Source organism: Apis cerana, linkage group LG6 (assembly GCF_029169275.1).
Source record: "Apis cerana isolate GH-2021 linkage group LG6, AcerK_1.0, whole genome shotgun sequence".
NCBI lineage: Eukaryota > Metazoa > Arthropoda > Insecta > Hymenoptera > Apidae > Apis > Apis cerana.
The window spans coordinates 16,443,793-16,462,707 of record NC_083857.1 but is presented as its reverse complement, the minus strand read 5'-3'; the positions used below and the strand labels follow the sequence as shown (position 1 = coordinate 16,462,707).

Sequence of the window (18,915 nt, the reverse complement as noted above, 5' to 3'; positions counted from 1 at the left end):
TAATAAAAGTATACAAAAGATATAAAAATATATAGTCTGTATTTATATAAGTAGTTTATATATTATATATATTTTCATTATGTATGTAAATTATATATATATATAATTTATGTTATTAAAAACCACTAAATAAATATTTCAATTGTATGTATACATATATATGAACATAAATAAATCATAAAATATGTATAATGAATATTTATATGCAAAATTTACAAAACTTTGTACAGTTTAATTATACATTTTGTGATATATTTTATAATATAAGAAATAGTTTTGTAAAAAAATTAAGAATTGTCTAAGATTCAGGAACACTTGTATATATTCGTACACCATGCATATCCTTAATCTCTTCCTTAAGAGCCTATAAAAATAATTATAAAAAAAAATTATAAAAAATTAAGAAAAAAAGATTATATATAATTAAGAAAAAAAGAAATAGTACAATATTGCTTTAAAACTTTCTTACTTCATTAATTAATCGATGCTGTTTAATAGTGTTCAATCCTTTAAATTCTGGTGCTACAACATTTATTTCAAACATTGCACCACATCCTCCTATAACAATAAATTTTTCTTTAAATTTTTTTAAAAATGAAAAGAACATCTTTAAATTTTATAAAATAAAATATTTTTAAATTTAATAGATCAATTTTTATATTTTTATATGTATTTTTAATAATTATCATATAATTATACAATTAAAAAATAATTAGTCTTTTAAAACTAATTGTAATATTGATATAATTATAATAATAATACTGATTATTTAAGAGACAATACAAAATCTCAAATGAATGAAATTAAATTTTTTTTTATATTTTATATACAATATATATAAATATATTTAAATGATGATATAATATATTTTAATCCTTTCTTATAATCTTTTTACCTGATACATCATTTACTTCTATAAGTTTAGCTTTAGGAAATTTGTTTCTTAAAATTGATATCATTTTTTGCTCAGCATGTTTGCCAGCCAATGCACTATTGGGTCCATTCCATACTCTCGATAGAAGCTGTAAAACTTTCATTTTATTTATCTTTTGCATTCTTGAAGAGATTGTATTATTTATTTTCTATGTTAATATTTTGTAATGGAAATAGGATATTGAAATAGAGTATTGGGAATTTCTTCAAACTTGAATAATAAATATTTAACAAGCTGGTTTCGACATGTTAATGAAGAAAATATATATTATAAAGTTTCTCTCAATTATGTAGCAATATGCATAAAAATAAACATGCACTTATATGAGAATGTGTTTTGTACCTACCGAAATATTACGAAAATTTGACATAAACATACGACCAAACATAGTTATTATAATAGATCGCGTTAGATTAAACTTCGTTTGTTTCTTTATTTACAATCTAACGCGTGACAATTTTTTGCTGAAAACAATCAAATAAAACGATAGCAACTGCAAGAACATGAGTACGAATATTTTACTCAATCAGCTGACTCTAACTATAAGTCTATGATAGCGCCATCTATTTAATTCTAGAACATAAAAAAAGAAAAAATATATATTTTAAATTGTTATATAAAAAAAATATACATGTATTTATTTGTTTTTATTTAATATTATTTATATATGAAAAATGTATGAATTAAATATAATATTTAAAAATTATATGTTATAATTGAATTTTCTTTTTAATTTTATATAAATTATTTTATTCATTAAAAATCACATTTGATCAATTTTAACTATATTTATAAATAAAAGTTTCAAATATTGAAAATTGAATTATATAAATGAGAAAAAATATTAATTATTGTTAAAATTAATGAATATTAATTAGAATATATTTTTCATTTCTATGATTATTTAAATTAAAACATTAATTATTTATATAAAAATAATATAATATTAATATTAATATAATATAATATAATATTAATATTAATATTAATATAATATAATATAATATTAATATAATATAATTAGTAAGTCTGTAATTAATATATAATATAATATAGTATAACAAAAAAATTAAAAATTTTGTATTAATGTGAAAGATGAAAGACAAGATAAAGATAAAACTAAAAATATTAAATGTTAAAAATATATATAAACATACATACTGTATATTATACAGTATAATTTTTTAAATTGATATTTTTGAAAAATATCTATTCATTTTATAAAAAGTGAGGTTAATCTATTTATTACTTACTAACTTAACTTTCGTAACTATTCATTTCGTAAAATTACATGCTATTTTTGTTGCATGTTATATCACAACCGGCATCATTTTCATCTCTGTATCTAAATAAATCGTGTATTGGTATTTTAGTATTATATTGTTAATACAATATAATCGAAATAAACAGATTTTTTAAACAAGAAAATGTTATCTCTTTTAATAATTTACAATTATATACATATTAAAATCCAAGATTCGTAATGATGCAATTAACATAACTTTTTCTTAGATTTCGTAATTTTCAGTCCATTAAAAGCCTTTGCCAAAATAAGTGCACAAGTAATGTTATTCTGCGGATTAGATCTAATGAATGATTCGCTAGTTACAGATAAATGCGCATGTAAACATATATATTACAAGTAGAAATCGAGAACACGCGCGTATGCGCACGCATCATAAACTTGGCAGAGGATGACGTAGATTAACACGGACTCAAGTGTAACCTTGATCCGTACATTGCAGCCTCTCTCTCTCTTTACTCTGCGACCCCTGATCATGTTATTTCATCTTAACTTAAGCACTTCAAGAGTGAGAGCTAAACTCACATACGACGCGCATGACAGTTTTTATTATTGTTCAAAATTCCTGCTTATTGTAAATCTCATGATATATTTTGAGACATTTATAAAGTGAAATCATTTCACCTTACACTTGTCCACGGTTTCCCGAAGGGATAGGGTACCGTGGAACAAGGAAGTGGCAAAGATATTATCGATTCGCTAGAGCTCACGAGTTAACGGTTTGTTTACACGAGCGTGGGGGAAAGTGCGCATGCGCGGCAGAACCAAAACAATAATAAGAGAGTAGAAGGTTTGTGGCTAACGGACGAGCGGTCGCTCGCTTTGGGTGTCGAACGTATTATGCCCTTTTAATTTTTATATATAATCAATCGAATGATAAACGTTCAAGTTCTACCTCCTTAAAAACAGTTATCTAGTGATTATTCAAAATATCATCATCAGTGAATTCCTTAGTTCTGTATATACGTGGAGCCGGAGCCAAACTTACGTCAAAACGTGTATTATTGTGCAACGTGTGCTCGAATCGACATGTAATAAGATCGAAAATAAGACGATGTTAACATTGAAATAACTGTGATTGATTTAAGAAAGAAGACAAAAATATTTGTACATGTTAAATCAATTAACGTGTGTATATGTTGCATTTATGCTCGAGTGAGTTATGTATTTGTTAATGAGAATGTATTCATTCAATTCTTCGAAGTAAAGCACGAACAAAACTTGATGATTCGTTCAACATTCGAGAAAAGGAAAGGCTTAAAGAGAGGGGGAAGGATAGGTGGTGCGTATTTACACAGTGAATCACGCGTTCCATGATATTACGAGACGCGGCTGGTAGTTTAGGCCATCTATGTTTACACGAACGTTTCTAAATATGTTCGTAAACACTAAGTGTGCATCAAAACGAAACTAAGCATTCAGATTGATCACTTTAAATACTTGTTAGATCGTGTATTAAGTTAAAGACGAACATATTTTACTTTCACAAAAGATTAAAGAAAAAGAAAAGAAAAAAATCATATTTAAAAAATCGTTGTGCAGTGTGAAGAACGTTTCGTGTGTGTATCTACGAAAGGAAAAAGAAGAGAGAGGGAGAAAGGAAAAGAAAGAGAGAGGACAATAACACGTTGGCCGAGAGCGCGGCTTTATTGTGTCCGCTGCTCGCCCGTATCGCAGACGTGGAGGTGTAAACACGGCATTCGTGTTATTGTCCTTTTGTTCTCGTAGCCGGTGAACGGAGGAAAGTACGCCATGCCGAGCGCTGAAGAAACAACGTATTTGATCGAAGTAGTGCCAAACACGACGCAGGACTTCCTTTCCCGCGACGTAGACCTTCTTGTATCGCAGATTAAAGAGAATCTTCGACTATCCAGCTTGAAAGCTAAGTCCAGCATTAGTCATAAAAATCGACCATCGCCCTATCAAATACCATCGAGATCGTGGGCAGATCCGAATAGTTGCGAGATATGTGGTGCGAAGAATACCGGCAGTCACGATCATCGTCATCATTTAAATCATCATCATCATCATCATCATCATCATCATCATCATCATAAAAGATCCACTACGAGAGATGATGATCCATATGAACTTCTACAAGAATTGCTTAGAGAAGGTGGATTAATAAAAGAGGCTGTGAAGAGACTTCAAGCGAATCTTGTTGATTTGGATAATTCTGAAGAAGAAGAAGATGACGAACAATCATCGATAATTTATCAAAGAAAACCTTACTTCTATGATTCTGAAGATGAACAATTACCACCAGTGTGCGAGCCGCTTGAGCTGTGAAACTGAGTTATTGTGTAACCGGCTTTGACCGGTATAGGATTTAAAGAAAAATTCTTGGTGTACTTCACGACTAAGAGTGAAAAAGTTCAGAAATCTTTATTAACAGTCATTTTCGTTCCTCGATTTACCTCTTGATGGTATATCGTGTGTATATATGTGTGTACACGCGAAAAAGTGTTATCAAGAACATTTGCCCCCTAAGTGAAGCATGTGTAGCTTGTATCGAAAGAAAGTACAACGAGGTAAACATAATTAACCAAGAACTCGCCTTACATGGTCGTGTTTGTAAATATGGTATGTTGTTATTCGAAGCAGTTTCACAGCTTCGTGTAACTTCGGCTAAGATCGTCAGCATATCGACAATCCACGAAGCTTACGTGGAAGACATGGCTGCCTCGATTCGAGCCCTCGAATTCGATTTACATGACAACAAGGTTCATCGTTTTTTTAAGCTACGAGTTCGTCCTTCTTATAAATAAAGAAAAAGATAAAGAAGAGTTCCTGAATATTGCTCGTGTCCAGGGTAATAAAAAATGAAATTCTGGAATAGTGGTTGACGATTACAAAACTGTTTATAACAATTTGTTTTTCTGTAGAAATTTTCAATTTTTCGTTTATTTTGATCATTTTTTGTTTTTTTTTTATAACTATGCAAATTAATAATGATAGCATACAGTTAATACAATGTAACTAAAAAAAGAAAACATAAACAACAGTGTGATCTAATATGAATTGACAGCATAATAATTCAGCATAGTTATTTAACGCTTATTTAATTCGTTTGTTACCTTTGTTATATGTATATATTATAGTTTTTTTAATAGCGTGAAATATTGAAAAGAGCACGCGTATGAACGAAAAGTATCCTATAAGATATATTAGTTGAAAATTTTGCTCGATTTGTTCGGGCTATTATGGTCCAGTTACTATTAGAAAAATTAATTAAATGAATTGTCTAAGAAATCAATCAACGAATTATAGAAACGCCTTTGCGCGCAGAAGCGTCGTAATTCGAAGGATAGTGATCTCATTTTTGTTTTATTTTTTTTTCTGAACAACGAACAGATTATTTGATTGAGATAGGATACCATTTATTAGTTCAATATATATATATGTATACTTTCAAATTAAGTTACACGCACACAAATTATCGCTATTTTCGTGCGTTTCAAAGTATTTAGCAGATTTGGTTAAAAAAAAATAATAAACTGGCTTAGCATAAAACACAAATACACAATGAATTTGTTATATGATTAACAACATAAAGTAGGTTTACATTCGCTTCACATTAAGTATATATATATATAGTTATTTTTCACTATCGATCGTTAGCGACATAACAAATGCTGTATGCGCGTGTAAATTTGTTGTACATATATATATGCATATTGGGTGCACATGGGTGTTCGGTTTAATGATAGAATGTGATTCATTTTAAGATATCGGAACTGATGAGAAGAATTCGGGTAAATAGATTGTAGCATGTTCTTTGCGAGAAGCCGACGAAATGGAGGCGCAAAATTACGTACTGTGTCATGTTACGTATTGTACAAATGTTAACTAGTTCATGACTACAAATATTGAGTTAGATCACAGTTCTGATGAACATGTGATAACGTATATGAATGAATGAATGGGAAATCAATGCGTTTTTTCTTTTTATGTCTATATGAATGCATATGCAGTGAATGATTTGCGTAGGTATGAATGTGCAGATAATGAAAGATTTGTCTTTAAATTTACCGTTAAAGTGTAAATTAAGGAAGCTATATACCTCGTTGTGATGGTCGGACTTGTTATCCGACGAACCTTAATTATGAATAAACAAATAAAAAATTTCATTTTAATCTTTTTATATTTTTTCCCAAGATGTTACATTTTAGAAATAATGTTATATTATATTTTTAAATTATTTTATTTTCAATTATCAAGTTTTCAATTTATATTATTTATATTATAATATAATAAATATATAATATAATATATAATATAATAAAATAATAATATTAATATTTGAAAATATATTTCAATAATTTTAATCTAATTTTTCTCGTATGATAAAAAGATGTATCATCAGAAATTTATTATAAAGAATTATATAATATATTAAGATTAATCTTGATATATTAAAAACATATTTTATATGATAATATATATAAAGATATATTCTTCATGAAATGATAAAATGTTATTGATGAAATATAATAATCTTTAAAGATAAAAAAAATTTATAGATTTTTCTTTTGAATTGTTGATAAATTTATTGTTGATAAAATTAAAATTATTTTTAATATATTATACTTAATTGATATTTATTTTTTATAAAAATGATTTTAGTAATATATCATCATTGATGATAATAATATATTATCAATATATATGATATATTATGATATATTAATATGATATATTACTAAAATCATTAATATATATATTTCGTTAAATGTCAACTATTTCTATTTTTACGATTGAACATAAAAATAATGTAAAAATTATTATAATAACACTAAAATAATATAGAAAAATGAATTATAAAATATTTAAAAATTAAAATTTTTAATTTAAAAAATTTTTTTTTAAATATTCACTATCAATATATAATTTATAAATAATAAAATTAAATAATATTGATAAATTTTTCCAATCATTTTCAATTGTGAGTATAAAAATAAATTTATTTACAAATGATTGATATTTATTTTATTCTGAGTTTAATGAATATTACATAATGAATACTGTTTTGGTATGAAGAAATAGAAATAGAAAGCAAAAAATAAACATGTTCATTAATCTATTCTATTACTATTTATTCATTGATACTATTATAACATATTTAATAAAGGACATTGAAATATATTGAAATACAAAAATTATATAATACAAAAATTTAAAAGAAAGGATTGATATATTTCTCGATATTTTAAATAATGAATGTAACTGGATTGAAACGTTTGCGTCACCTCTTAGAAATAGATGATAACGGAAATCGGTATACGTAAACGTGTGATTATAAATAGTTATAGTTAAAATTATTCTTTCTGGCGTAAGTAATGTATATATATATATATATATATATATATATATATATATATATATATATATATATATAATTCATGTACACATTTAATGATTATTAGTTATATCTTAGATATTTGATTTTGAATTAAAAATTCGAAAATATGTATACAAAGAATTCTCTAATGAATTATTATATAATGAATTAAATTACAATCGTTTATCAATTGTTATTAAGCAGTTATGCACAAAGCCCATTTGTAAATAAATAATAATTAGAAATAATATATGATGTTAAAATAATGAAGATCAACTTTGTATTAATAAAAAGATGTTTTAAAATAATCAATTGCATAATCTAATTCCAAATAATATCATGTAATTACACAATAAAATTATTTATTAGAAAACAATATTTTAATTGATTGCATTACAAAAAAGAAATATATAAATATATATATATATATATATATTTATATAAAATTATATACATATAATTTTCAATAAAAAAGTTAAAATAATAAGAATAATTATTCATTGAAATATATCAATAATAATTTATCTTAATTATTAATTAAAAATTTAAGATATAAAATTTCAAGATTAAATTTATAAAATGTTGAATTATTTATTATTTATATTTTTAGATTATAATTTAGTGACATGAATATAATTTTTATATATTAATTATATTTCTATTTGAAATCAATTCAGTATGTTTTATATAATAAATTGGATATACATATAATATACATATATGATATACAAAAATATATATCTAATGATAATAAAAGCAAATCACTTTATATTATTACGTGAAAGTTAGAAATATTATTATTATTGGTCTGTCGTAATTCATCACGTGATTTTTCATTTTACACTGTTGTAGATAAAAGATAATAAAGTGGGTCGTGAATCGTGCATTCGCATAGTACTTTTATAAATATTGATAACATTTTCATAATTTAGATATTATACAAGTTGTTGATTTCGTTATAAAAACTTCATTCAATTAGTATTGAAAAAAAATAATCATCTACAAATTGACAAATGACAGAAATTAATATGGCGGATTCTACATATTTGTATGTATAGATAATTTATTGATTATTATTATATATGTCTGTTATCAAATAGAAATTAATTGTGTTTAAATATAAAATATATAATTGTTATAATAAATTAATTCGTTATATTTTAAATATTTTATTATTTATTATCTTATTTTTTATTGCATTATAACTTGTTTTATTGTTCTTATTATATTTATACAACTTATTGTTTTATTAAATATAATATAACATGTCCTATTCTATAAAAACAATAAATATTTAATGTTGAATCGAAAATGTAAAATATGATATTTTTATATTACAAATTTTGAGGTTATGTGAAAAAGTATTTTTTTTACGCAAAACACGAATGATAACTCATTACCAAAAATGTCATTACAAAAATTCTATGTTAAACGAAATTAAATATTAATATTAGTTTTAATTTATAATTAATGTTAAATTGTATTAAATAAAAATTTTAATTTTTGAGATATTTGAATTTATTTTTTATGTTATTTTATAAAATATATAATAAATTTATTTTTAAATTAATAAAAAAATATATATATATAAAATTGATTAGTTACATCTTCACATATATGATATATATATATATATATATATATATATACATGCATATGTACATATATACATATATATATAAATACAATACAACATAATTTATATTTATATATTAGATTTATTTTATGAATTAATTATTTTTAATCAGTCATAGTTTATTAATTTTTTGATTATAATATATATGTTAGCAAATAACTGATTATGTTAATTATATTATGAAATACTTATACATTAGAATGAAGATATTAAAATTATTTTAAAATAGGTTTTTAATAAATCTTGTAATATTATTATATTCATGAATTAAAATTCTAATTTGAAATTTATATTATTTTTTTGTTTTTTCTTTTTATAATATACATTTTTTATTAAAATTATTGTCTATAATCAATATATATTATAAACAATAATTGTCTAAAATTATTGTTTAATAAATAATATATAATATATTTTTAATGTATATTTTTAAATTTATTTATAAGTAATTATAATTGAAAAAAAATATACATTTAATTTTCTTCAATGTACTTACTATAATACTATAATACTATAATACTATATTTAGTTGTAAGTAAATTGTATATATATTGAATAAATTAAGAAAAATTAAGAAAAAGTTATTATCATTGTTAATTTAAATTATTTATTTTCCTGAAAATATTATTTTTAATACAGTTTTTATTAATTAATTCAAATTAATTAATTGTATCAGTTTTTATTAATTACAATTTTCATTTTAATTATTGTTAAATATTATATTATAAATTAATTATTTAATAATATATATATCTAAATAATACTTACTTATAATTACTTCTCTATATATTTTTTTTTATTTTGATTTTTTAATATTAAAGAAAATATTTTTAAATATATAAAAATTAAATAAAAATTATAAAATTTATTATTAAATAGTAAAATTTTAATTTCACTATTTTATTTTTCTATTTGATAAACATGAAAATACTATATTTTAGGAATGGAATAGAATCTTGTTTCCAAAGGGGAAATCATACTTTGAAAGTACCCATGTCTCTTTTCCAAAACAATCGCAAGAGATTAATTGAACGTATTAAAGCAAATAAAAAAGTATCAGACACAGGTACTTTCATTATTCTTGAAGGAGGAGTTGAAATTCCATTTAATGATACAGATATACATTGGCCATTTAGACAAGTAAGTAAATTATTAATTTTCATATACCAATATTTTAATAAATATTTTTTTTATATTATTTTTTTATTAGGAATCATTTTTTCAATGGTGTTTTGGTGTTGAAGAACCAGGATGTTATGGTGCTCTTGATTTATCAACAGAAACTGCCATTTTATTTGTGCCAAGATTACCAGCAGAATATGCAATTTGGGAAGGAAAATTGCATAATCTAGAAGACTTTAGAAAACGATATGCAATAGATGAAACTTATTATACTGATGAAATAGCTAATGTTTTAAAATCAAAACAAGCAATTCTTCTTTTAACTTTAGTAATTTAGTTTTTAAAATAAACATTTTTTGCTTTTAAATTTTTTTAAGAGCTTGATATATATATATATATATATATATATATATATACACACACATACACATATATAGATGGCTAATATAATTAAAAATAAATTTTTTATAACTTGTACAAATGTAATTTAACAAAATCTCAATATAAATTTCAAGCAATAATTTCAATTTTATTTTGAAATATTGAAAAATAATGCTGAAATATATATTCTTATACATATTTAAAAAAATAATGCTCATGTAAAAATTTATGTTGCAAATATATATTATTGTCATTTGAAAGTAAAAATTGATAATTGTATTTTAAAGTAGTAAATTGATAAAATTTGTTATCATAATTTTAAAAAATAGATTTTTTTATAATATGTCTATTTGAAATTTTAAGACAAATTGGTATTATAATTTTTTTTTTTATATTTTTATTTCTGAAAATGCTTTACAGATTTTAATTATTGGATTATATTTTATATTTAATTAATTGGATTTAAAGAAAAAGAAATAATAATTATATTGAGAAGTAGAATATTTATAGAATACAAATGTAGAATATAAATGTGTATCTCAATTGATTATATTTACAAAAAATAATACTGAAAAATTGATTTTTTAATGCCATCTATGTATATATAGTTTTTTAAATAAATAACTATCTTAATATAAGTTTATAAAAATATTTATAATTTATTTATTTTATTTTTTATTTATTTATTTTGTATTTTTAGAATGGTCAAAACAGTGATAGTGGTTTGCAGACAAAAGAGGCAATTTTTGATGGTATTGACAAGTATGTTTTACAATTCTTTTTTACAATTTTTTTTAATATATTTAAAAAAATTTTTATCTATATTCACTTATATTTTACAGATTTAAAGTAGACAATAAAATCTTATATCCAGAAATATGTGAATGGTAAGTATTAAATAAAATTAATTATTATATTATATATTAATGAAATAATTAAACTTAAAATTTATATTTATATTTTAAAATTAAATTTATTGTATAATATATTTTAATATAACTATTCTAATTTAGTGTATAATATATTTAATATTTTATTATACTTTACTATACTTTACTATAAAATTGATAAATTATAAAAAAAGATAATTTATTAAATTATTATATTTTTTAAATCTGTTTTTTTATACGAAATTATTTAAATTTTATATAATGTATATTATTTTTTATTATTTATATTATTATATATTTATATTAAATTTTAAAAATAATTTTACTATCGAAATTTTATAATTATCGATTTGTTTTATCAACAATCGATTTATTATAATCGATATGTATCGTAATTATTTTTCGTATATTTGTCACGAGTTTTTTATATGAAGCTTTTTAATAATGTCTTTTATAAACTCAAAATTAAATTAAAAGTATCATTGAAAATTGTTTTAGAATATAAATATTAGTTATATAGTTATTTTAATACAAAACGAAAAATTTTACTACACTTTAAAAAAATATTCCTTGCTGCTTCTTTTCATTTTATAATTAGAGAAGGTACATTAAATAAAACATGAAAAATTTATTGTTAAACGTAATCTTATTAGATGCTTCTATGCTCTATGCAGATGATACTAGCTGGTCATATATGGGCAAAATTTTTAATGCGAATGCACATGCAATCCTCTACTTTAATTTCTAAATTTATTAGAAGATGGTATGAATCCAACTCTGGGAAATATGCTGGACAACAAAATCTAACACAAACTAGCATTTTTATAGAAGAAGGATTAGAAATACAAGAAGTGCCTTTAATTGTTAGAAAAATCAAAGATATTGAAACAATATGTAATAGCAAAAATTCAAAAAATATCTCTATTGTTGATAATTGTTACAAGATTTTTGATATATCTAAAAAGAATAATTCAATTACATTTAATAAAAATAATGCCAATTCTAATAATAATACTATGAAGAATAAACCATTAAATCGAAGAATAGATATTGAAACGGATGAAGGAACTGCAATACTATTTTGTTCAGATCTTGATTATTTTAAAGATTTGGACGTAGAAGGGACATTAGAGGGATTACATCTATTTAACTTAACCAATGGTGTATATCCAATGTTAGAAAATAAAATCTCACAAGAAATAAATTGCAGAGTAGCTTTGGAAGGATTAAAAAAAGTTATAAATTTAGAAAATAATTGGTTTAAACAGAAATCTAACAAAATGCAAAAAAGTAGGCAATTTGATGTTGATAACACAACTAGAGACATGATAATGAAACAATTGATTAAGTTAATTATTAATAGTAATGATTCTGAGATGATAATACAAGGACTTATAGCTTTAAAAAAAGATAAAATTAGCCCATCTAGAAACATATATAGAGACTTAATGTGTGATGAAGCTTTAAGTCGAGCAACAGATGGAGAGTTTTCACCTGCACAATTAATAAATTTGATAAAAATTTTATCATCTTATAAGGATTCTAAATATCGTAAATCAATAGATACATTATGGGTTGGTATTTTGCTTCAAGAACAAGAGATTAATACATATACATTAGTAGCATTATTTAAACTGTTAAAATGTTTTAATCAGAGTAAAAATATGGTGAAACTTATTCTTGAAAGAAAACTTTCTGACTGTTGGTTGAAATTAACTGGTACACAAATTGCAGAAATATTAGATTGTTTTCATGATGATAATTCTGCAATGAGATGTTTAATAAGTGCTAGTAAATGGGCAAGTGTAAATATGAATACATGTAGCGAAAAAGATTTAATAAATTTTATACATAGCTTACATGTAAAAGATTATATTGATGATAAAATTGAAAATACTTTACAAAATTATTTGAAATCTAAAGCATCACATATTGATAACTCAAAATTAATAGCCACAATAATGAATTATTGTAAAGATTTGCAAGTCAGAAATGAATCTATTTTATCAGAATGTGGAAAATATTTTATCAAACATGCAATGAATATATCAACTTCTTTATTGCCTTCTATTCTTACACCATTTGGATTGTTATATGTGCAACCACCAAATAGCAAAGAATTTTGGAAAGTTTTTGATGAAGTTTTATCTACAAAATTTCATGATTTAAAATTAGATGATGCTTTAGATATTTTTCTTTCTTGTACTTATTTAGAAAAATATCCTGTAAAATTTTTTGATAAAATATTTATCTCACAATTGCTACATAAAATTCATTTAAGAAATCATTCTGTTTTCTTTAATCGTATAAGAAATAAATTGAAATTACTAGATACTACCATGTTTTTAGAATCCAAAGAATATCAATCCTTGTATTTTCCTGTGGAAAGAATAGAAAAACCATTATTTTTAGATGCTCGAGTTAGAAAAGCAGTCAACATAATATATCAACCATTGGCATCTTTGGTAGGGGGGGAACAAAAATTGAGTAAAAATGTAATTTTGAATCGATTACCTCTTATAAACTTCTATGTTCTTGATATTTTAATACATCCACGCATGGTATCAACATCAGTATTTCATTTGAATTTAGATCAAGAAAGAAATGTAAATACTGCAGTTTTTATTTACTTACCAGAATATTATTGTAGAAATTCACATCATTTAATAGGACCTCAAATAATGAGAAAAAGGCACATTAAAAAATTAGGTTTTAAAATTATGACATTAGATTATGTAACAATTCAGGAACTTTGGAATCAATCTAATGAATTGTCATCTTATTTATTAAAAAGTTTACATTCCGCAGAAAATGCTTTATAACAAAATGAAAATATAAAATAAAAAATTCTCTATTTTTGATAAAAATTGTAAAAGTAATCTATAAATCAAATACATTGTACAATGTATAGAATAAAAATTTTTGCAGACGAAAGCTGAATAATTTTTTATAAAATAATGAAAATTATTAAAAGTTTTTATATTATAATTTAATATTGAATTATATATTATTGTATGAATTAATATATAAATTATAATTAAAATATTTTAATTATATATTAATATTATTATAAGATATAAATTATAAAAATATATACATATATTTTTTTTTCTTTATAGTCGAGTTATAAAATCTCCACAAGAAATTGAGGTATTGGAATATGTAATTAAAATAAGTTCAGATGCTCACAAATCTATTATGCATATGGTAAAACCAGGGCTTGCAGAATTTCAAGTAGAAGCAGCTTTTATGCATTATGTATATTCCATGGGAGGTTGTAGACATGTATCTTACACTTGTATATGTGGATCTGGACATAATGCTTCTATATTGCATTATGGACATGCTGGTGCACCCAATAATAAAATTATGAATGATGGTGATATATGGTAAGTTTTGATATAATTTTTGAAATTTAGTTAAATTTTGAGTGCAATTTTAAATAAAATTAATTTCAGATTTAAAATCCTATTATAATTTTATATGCTACATAAAATAAAAAAAGTTTTAAATCTTTTTTATAAGAAAATAATAAAATATTATGTTATGAAATTTTTTTTGCAAATTAAATTAATATTTTTTTGTATTTTATAAGCCTTTTCGACATGGGTGGAAACTACTGTGGATATGCAGCTGATATTACATGCAGTTTTCCAGTTAATGGAAAATTTACAGAAGATCAAAAGATGATATACAATGCAGTATTGGCTGCTCGTAATTCAGTAATGAATGCTGCAAAGCCAAATGTTGTTTGGACAGATATGCATCTTTTAGCAAATAAGACTATGTTAGCTTCATTAAAGAGTAATGGTTTGTTAGTAGGCGATGTTGATGAAATGATAGAAGTAGGATTGAATGAAATTTTCCAACCTCATGGGCTTGGACATTTTATGGGATTGGATGTTCATGATGTTGGTGGATATCTTCCAGGACATCCAGAACGTTCATCGGCTCCAGGTCTAAGAAAATTGAGAACTGGACGTGTTTTACAACCTGGTATGGTTTTAACAATTGAACCTGGTTGTTACTTTATTGACTGTGTAAGTAAAACACATGAATCTTGATTGAATCTTAAGATAAATAAAATATTGAATATTATAATTTTTTAAATTTATAAATTTGCTATCATATATAATAATAATATAAAATTTTCAATTTAAATATACATATAAATGATACGATTTTTATTTCATGAAAAATTATAGTTTTTAATATAAACATTAAATTAATTTTGGATATATGGATTATGATTGATATAAAATGTAATTAATTATTTAGTTATTAGATGCGGCATTGAAAAATCCAAATCAATCAAAGTTTATTGTTATTGAAGAATTAAAAAGATTCCGTGGTTCGGGTGGTATCAGGATTGAAGATGATATTCTTATAACAGAAACTGGTGTAAAAAATTTAACGGATGTACCTCGCACGTAAGTTTTAAACTAGTTTTAAACTGCAAAAATAATATATATTTTTTAAATTAAAAATTTATAAAATTTAATTTAAAAAAAATTTAATTAAAGTGTTGAAGAAATAGAAAAATGGATGGCTAAAAAAAATTATGAATGAAATCAATTATCGACAAGGAAACTCAGTGATAAAAATCAATGTGCGAATATTTAATTAAGAATTTTATGTAAAGAATCATTATTTACATATTGTTTATAAGATATAAGAACAATTGTGATATAAAATTATAAAAATATTTTTACATGAATTGTTTATAATATATATAATAATATATATATATAATATATATATTTATGTATATATAATATAAAATTTAATTTTAAATAAATTTAAATCATTCCTTTACAAATTGTATATAAAAAAATAAATAAATAAAAAAATATTATTTATGATATGTTACAAAATATTATATTTTTATTCTGTTAAAAAATATATCGTGTTTCTTTTTTTTATTTAAATAATATATATATATATATATATATATATATATATTTAATTAAGACTGGATAATAAAATTCTTAAATATTAACAAAATATGTTTTATTTAAATAAAAAGAAAATTTTTATGCATGAATTTCTATGCAATTCATAAAAATTTCAATCCGTATATAATAATTTTTTGTTAGACGATAGAGAGCTGGAAAGAAACAGTGTTAAATGTAACCTTGGATGCGATATCTTAAGTTTATTGAAAGGGAACTTGAGCGCTGTTATTATCGGGTATGGTGTTACAGTCATGGTCGCGATGTGAACGCGTGTGGTTTTCTTCGTAGATATCCTAAGAACATCGAAAAAGATTGGAAAAATATATAAGTATTATTTTATTGTAAAATTTCATTTTATTTTCTTTTATTAAATGCTTTTATATGTGCATTAGTGGTACGTTTGTTTTAGAAATTATTTATAACTTGTGTGTATAAGAATGTACATTGTTCTATAATATATTAATATATTTTATAATAAATATAAATTTTTTTTATAACTAAAAAAGATTTATATAATAGTTAATAAGTTATGTATTATGAATTTTTAAAAATATATAATGAAAATGTGTTTTATATACATTTTATGTATTATTTAATTGATGAAATTATTATTAATTGATAAAATGAAATAAAGTTTTTCAATTCTTATTTAGAATGTTGATAAAGATTATCTTAAAATATTCCATTTTTTCTTTATTCCAATTTTTTTTTTTTTTGAATAAAATTTTTGAAGTAATATTTATATAGCATATTTTACATAATTTTATATTAAGATTTGAATTACGAAAAAAAATTACGAAAAAAAAAATTAAATTTAAAATTAGAATGAAATTTAAAAAAATAAATGTTTAAATTTTAAATTAAAGAGAAATAATAAATTTCTTTTCTTCTTTAATGATGAAGATTCATAGTATGTATTCTGTTATCGATATTAAAAATGAAAGAGGATTGGATATTTGTTGATATGACCCGTCTTTTCAATGAAGAATATAATAATATCTGATAAATTGTAATAAACAATTAATCATCAATAAAAAGTCATAATCAATGATTAAAAATAAAAATTTTATATGCAATGAAATAAAAGATAATTTATATAATAATTTAATTACACTTAGTCGAATTATTAATAGATAAAACATATGATTATAAAATTTTGAATAAATAAATTAATTTTTCTATTAGAAATATTAAAATTTGTAATGCAATTAACTTTTAATAAATCTTTAAGCAAAATTAATAATCTTAAATGTGCAATTTTTTTTTTAAATTTTCTTAATAATGTTTATATATAAGAAAATTAATATTTATTTTAAAAAGAACTCAAATTATTTTTATTTTTTTTATTTATTTAGCTTCTTATTGTAATTATAATGTAAATAGAGAATTAATAAATTTTTGAAATGAAATAATGGAAAAGAATTATTAAAAGATTAAATAAATATTTAATAATATTTGAAATCTAAATTTAAAATTTTTTTTAAAATTCATTAAAGATTTAAATAGTTATAAATATAGAAAATAAAGTTTAATAAATGAAATAAAATTTATTCATGATAATTTCATTATGAAAAAAATAAAACCAAAAAAAAAGTAATCTAAATAATAAAAAAATCCGAGATTTTAAATTAAATTGAAAAAATTTAAATAAATTTTATTATTTTATTTTAAATTATAAAAAAAATAATTAAAGATTTACAGTTGATATATGTATATTATCACTCAGAAAAAGTAATAGTATAGTTACTTATTTATTATTTCTTTCTTTCTTCACAAATTATTATTTTATGCGCATATTAATTAAAATTCGAATTCAGTAAATACAATATATAGTATATATATAGTTATTCACAATATTTGAACGAAATTCATTTAATTCGAAAATTTTAATTTGAATAGTATGCATGTAAAGTATAATAGGTTACATACGAAACAATTTTTTTTCGACAGGAAATTTCTTTGAGGAAGTGAAATCAAGTTTCCAATCAAAAACATAATGCAATGCTTTTCATTCTTTTAAACACAATTCTGTAATGATGCGAGATAGATGCACATTAAATTTTGTAATTATTATTAGTATTTACTAAATAAAAAAAAATGAACGAATTGATTGTAATATTTAAAAAAAAATTAATTTTCATTAGTTGTTTAATTTATTTTAAAATTTATAAATTTTTTTACTATTTAAAAATTTTATTCAAAATTCTCTAAATATTTTATTAAAAATTAATAAATTTTATTTTACTGTGATTTAGATATTAATGTAAAGTCATAAATTGCGAAACAAAAATAATAAATATATAATTATAATTTAATTTTTTTCGTTAATAAAATAGTATTATAATAATTCTTT

The 18,915-nt window shown here is 21.7% G+C and overlaps 4 protein-coding genes across 5 annotated transcripts; 3 read left to right on the top strand and 1 right to left on the bottom strand.

Moving 5' to 3' along the window:
• Nucleotides 1–183: 183 nt before the first annotated feature.
• On the bottom strand, nt 184–2,328 carry LOC107999121 (bolA-like protein 3). Of its 2 annotated transcripts, none has more exons than XM_062076861.1 (5): nt 2,188–2,328; nt 1,281–1,507; nt 896–1,022; nt 470–558; nt 184–364 (listed from the first exon to the last, which is right to left on the bottom strand). In XM_062076861.1, exons 2-5 carry the CDS (start codon nt 1,320–1,322, stop codon nt 299–301), a joined length of 324 nt encoding a protein of 107 aa, XP_061932845.1. In that variant the 5' UTR covers nt 1,323–1,507; nt 2,188–2,328; the 3' UTR covers nt 184–298. The 2 variants fall into 2 exon arrangements, with proteins under 2 accessions (XP_061932845.1, XP_061932846.1); XM_062076862.1 differs by having other exon boundaries at nt 2,096–2,261.
• A 1,416-nt stretch (nt 2,329–3,744) lies between these two features.
• Nucleotides 3,745–6,367, top strand: LOC107993840 (lysine-specific demethylase 7A-like). Its single transcript, XM_017050464.3, has one exon. The coding sequence runs from the start codon at nt 3,990–3,992 to the stop codon at nt 4,524–4,526; it is 537 nt and encodes a 178-aa protein (XP_016905953.2). The 5' UTR covers nt 3,745–3,989; the 3' UTR covers nt 4,527–6,367.
• A 1,782-nt stretch (nt 6,368–8,149) lies between these two features.
• LOC107999193 (xaa-Pro dipeptidase) lies at nt 8,150–16,481 on the top strand. Its single transcript, XM_062076829.1, has 9 exons — nt 8,150–8,626; nt 10,156–10,354; nt 10,425–10,664; nt 11,418–11,479; nt 11,560–11,604; nt 14,727–14,996; nt 15,203–15,647; nt 15,886–16,037; nt 16,131–16,481. The coding sequence occupies exons 1-9, from the start codon at nt 8,592–8,594 to the stop codon at nt 16,174–16,176; spliced, it is 1,494 nt and encodes a 497-aa protein (XP_061932813.1). The 5' UTR covers nt 8,150–8,591; the 3' UTR covers nt 16,177–16,481.
• LOC114577708 (FAST kinase domain-containing protein 3, mitochondrial-like) lies at nt 11,956–14,541 on the top strand. The gene has a single exon (XM_028667359.2). The coding sequence runs from the start codon at nt 12,261–12,263 to the stop codon at nt 14,427–14,429; it is 2,169 nt and encodes a 722-aa protein (XP_028523160.1). The 5' UTR covers nt 11,956–12,260; the 3' UTR covers nt 14,430–14,541.
• Nucleotides 16,482–18,915: the final 2,434 nt, after the last annotated feature.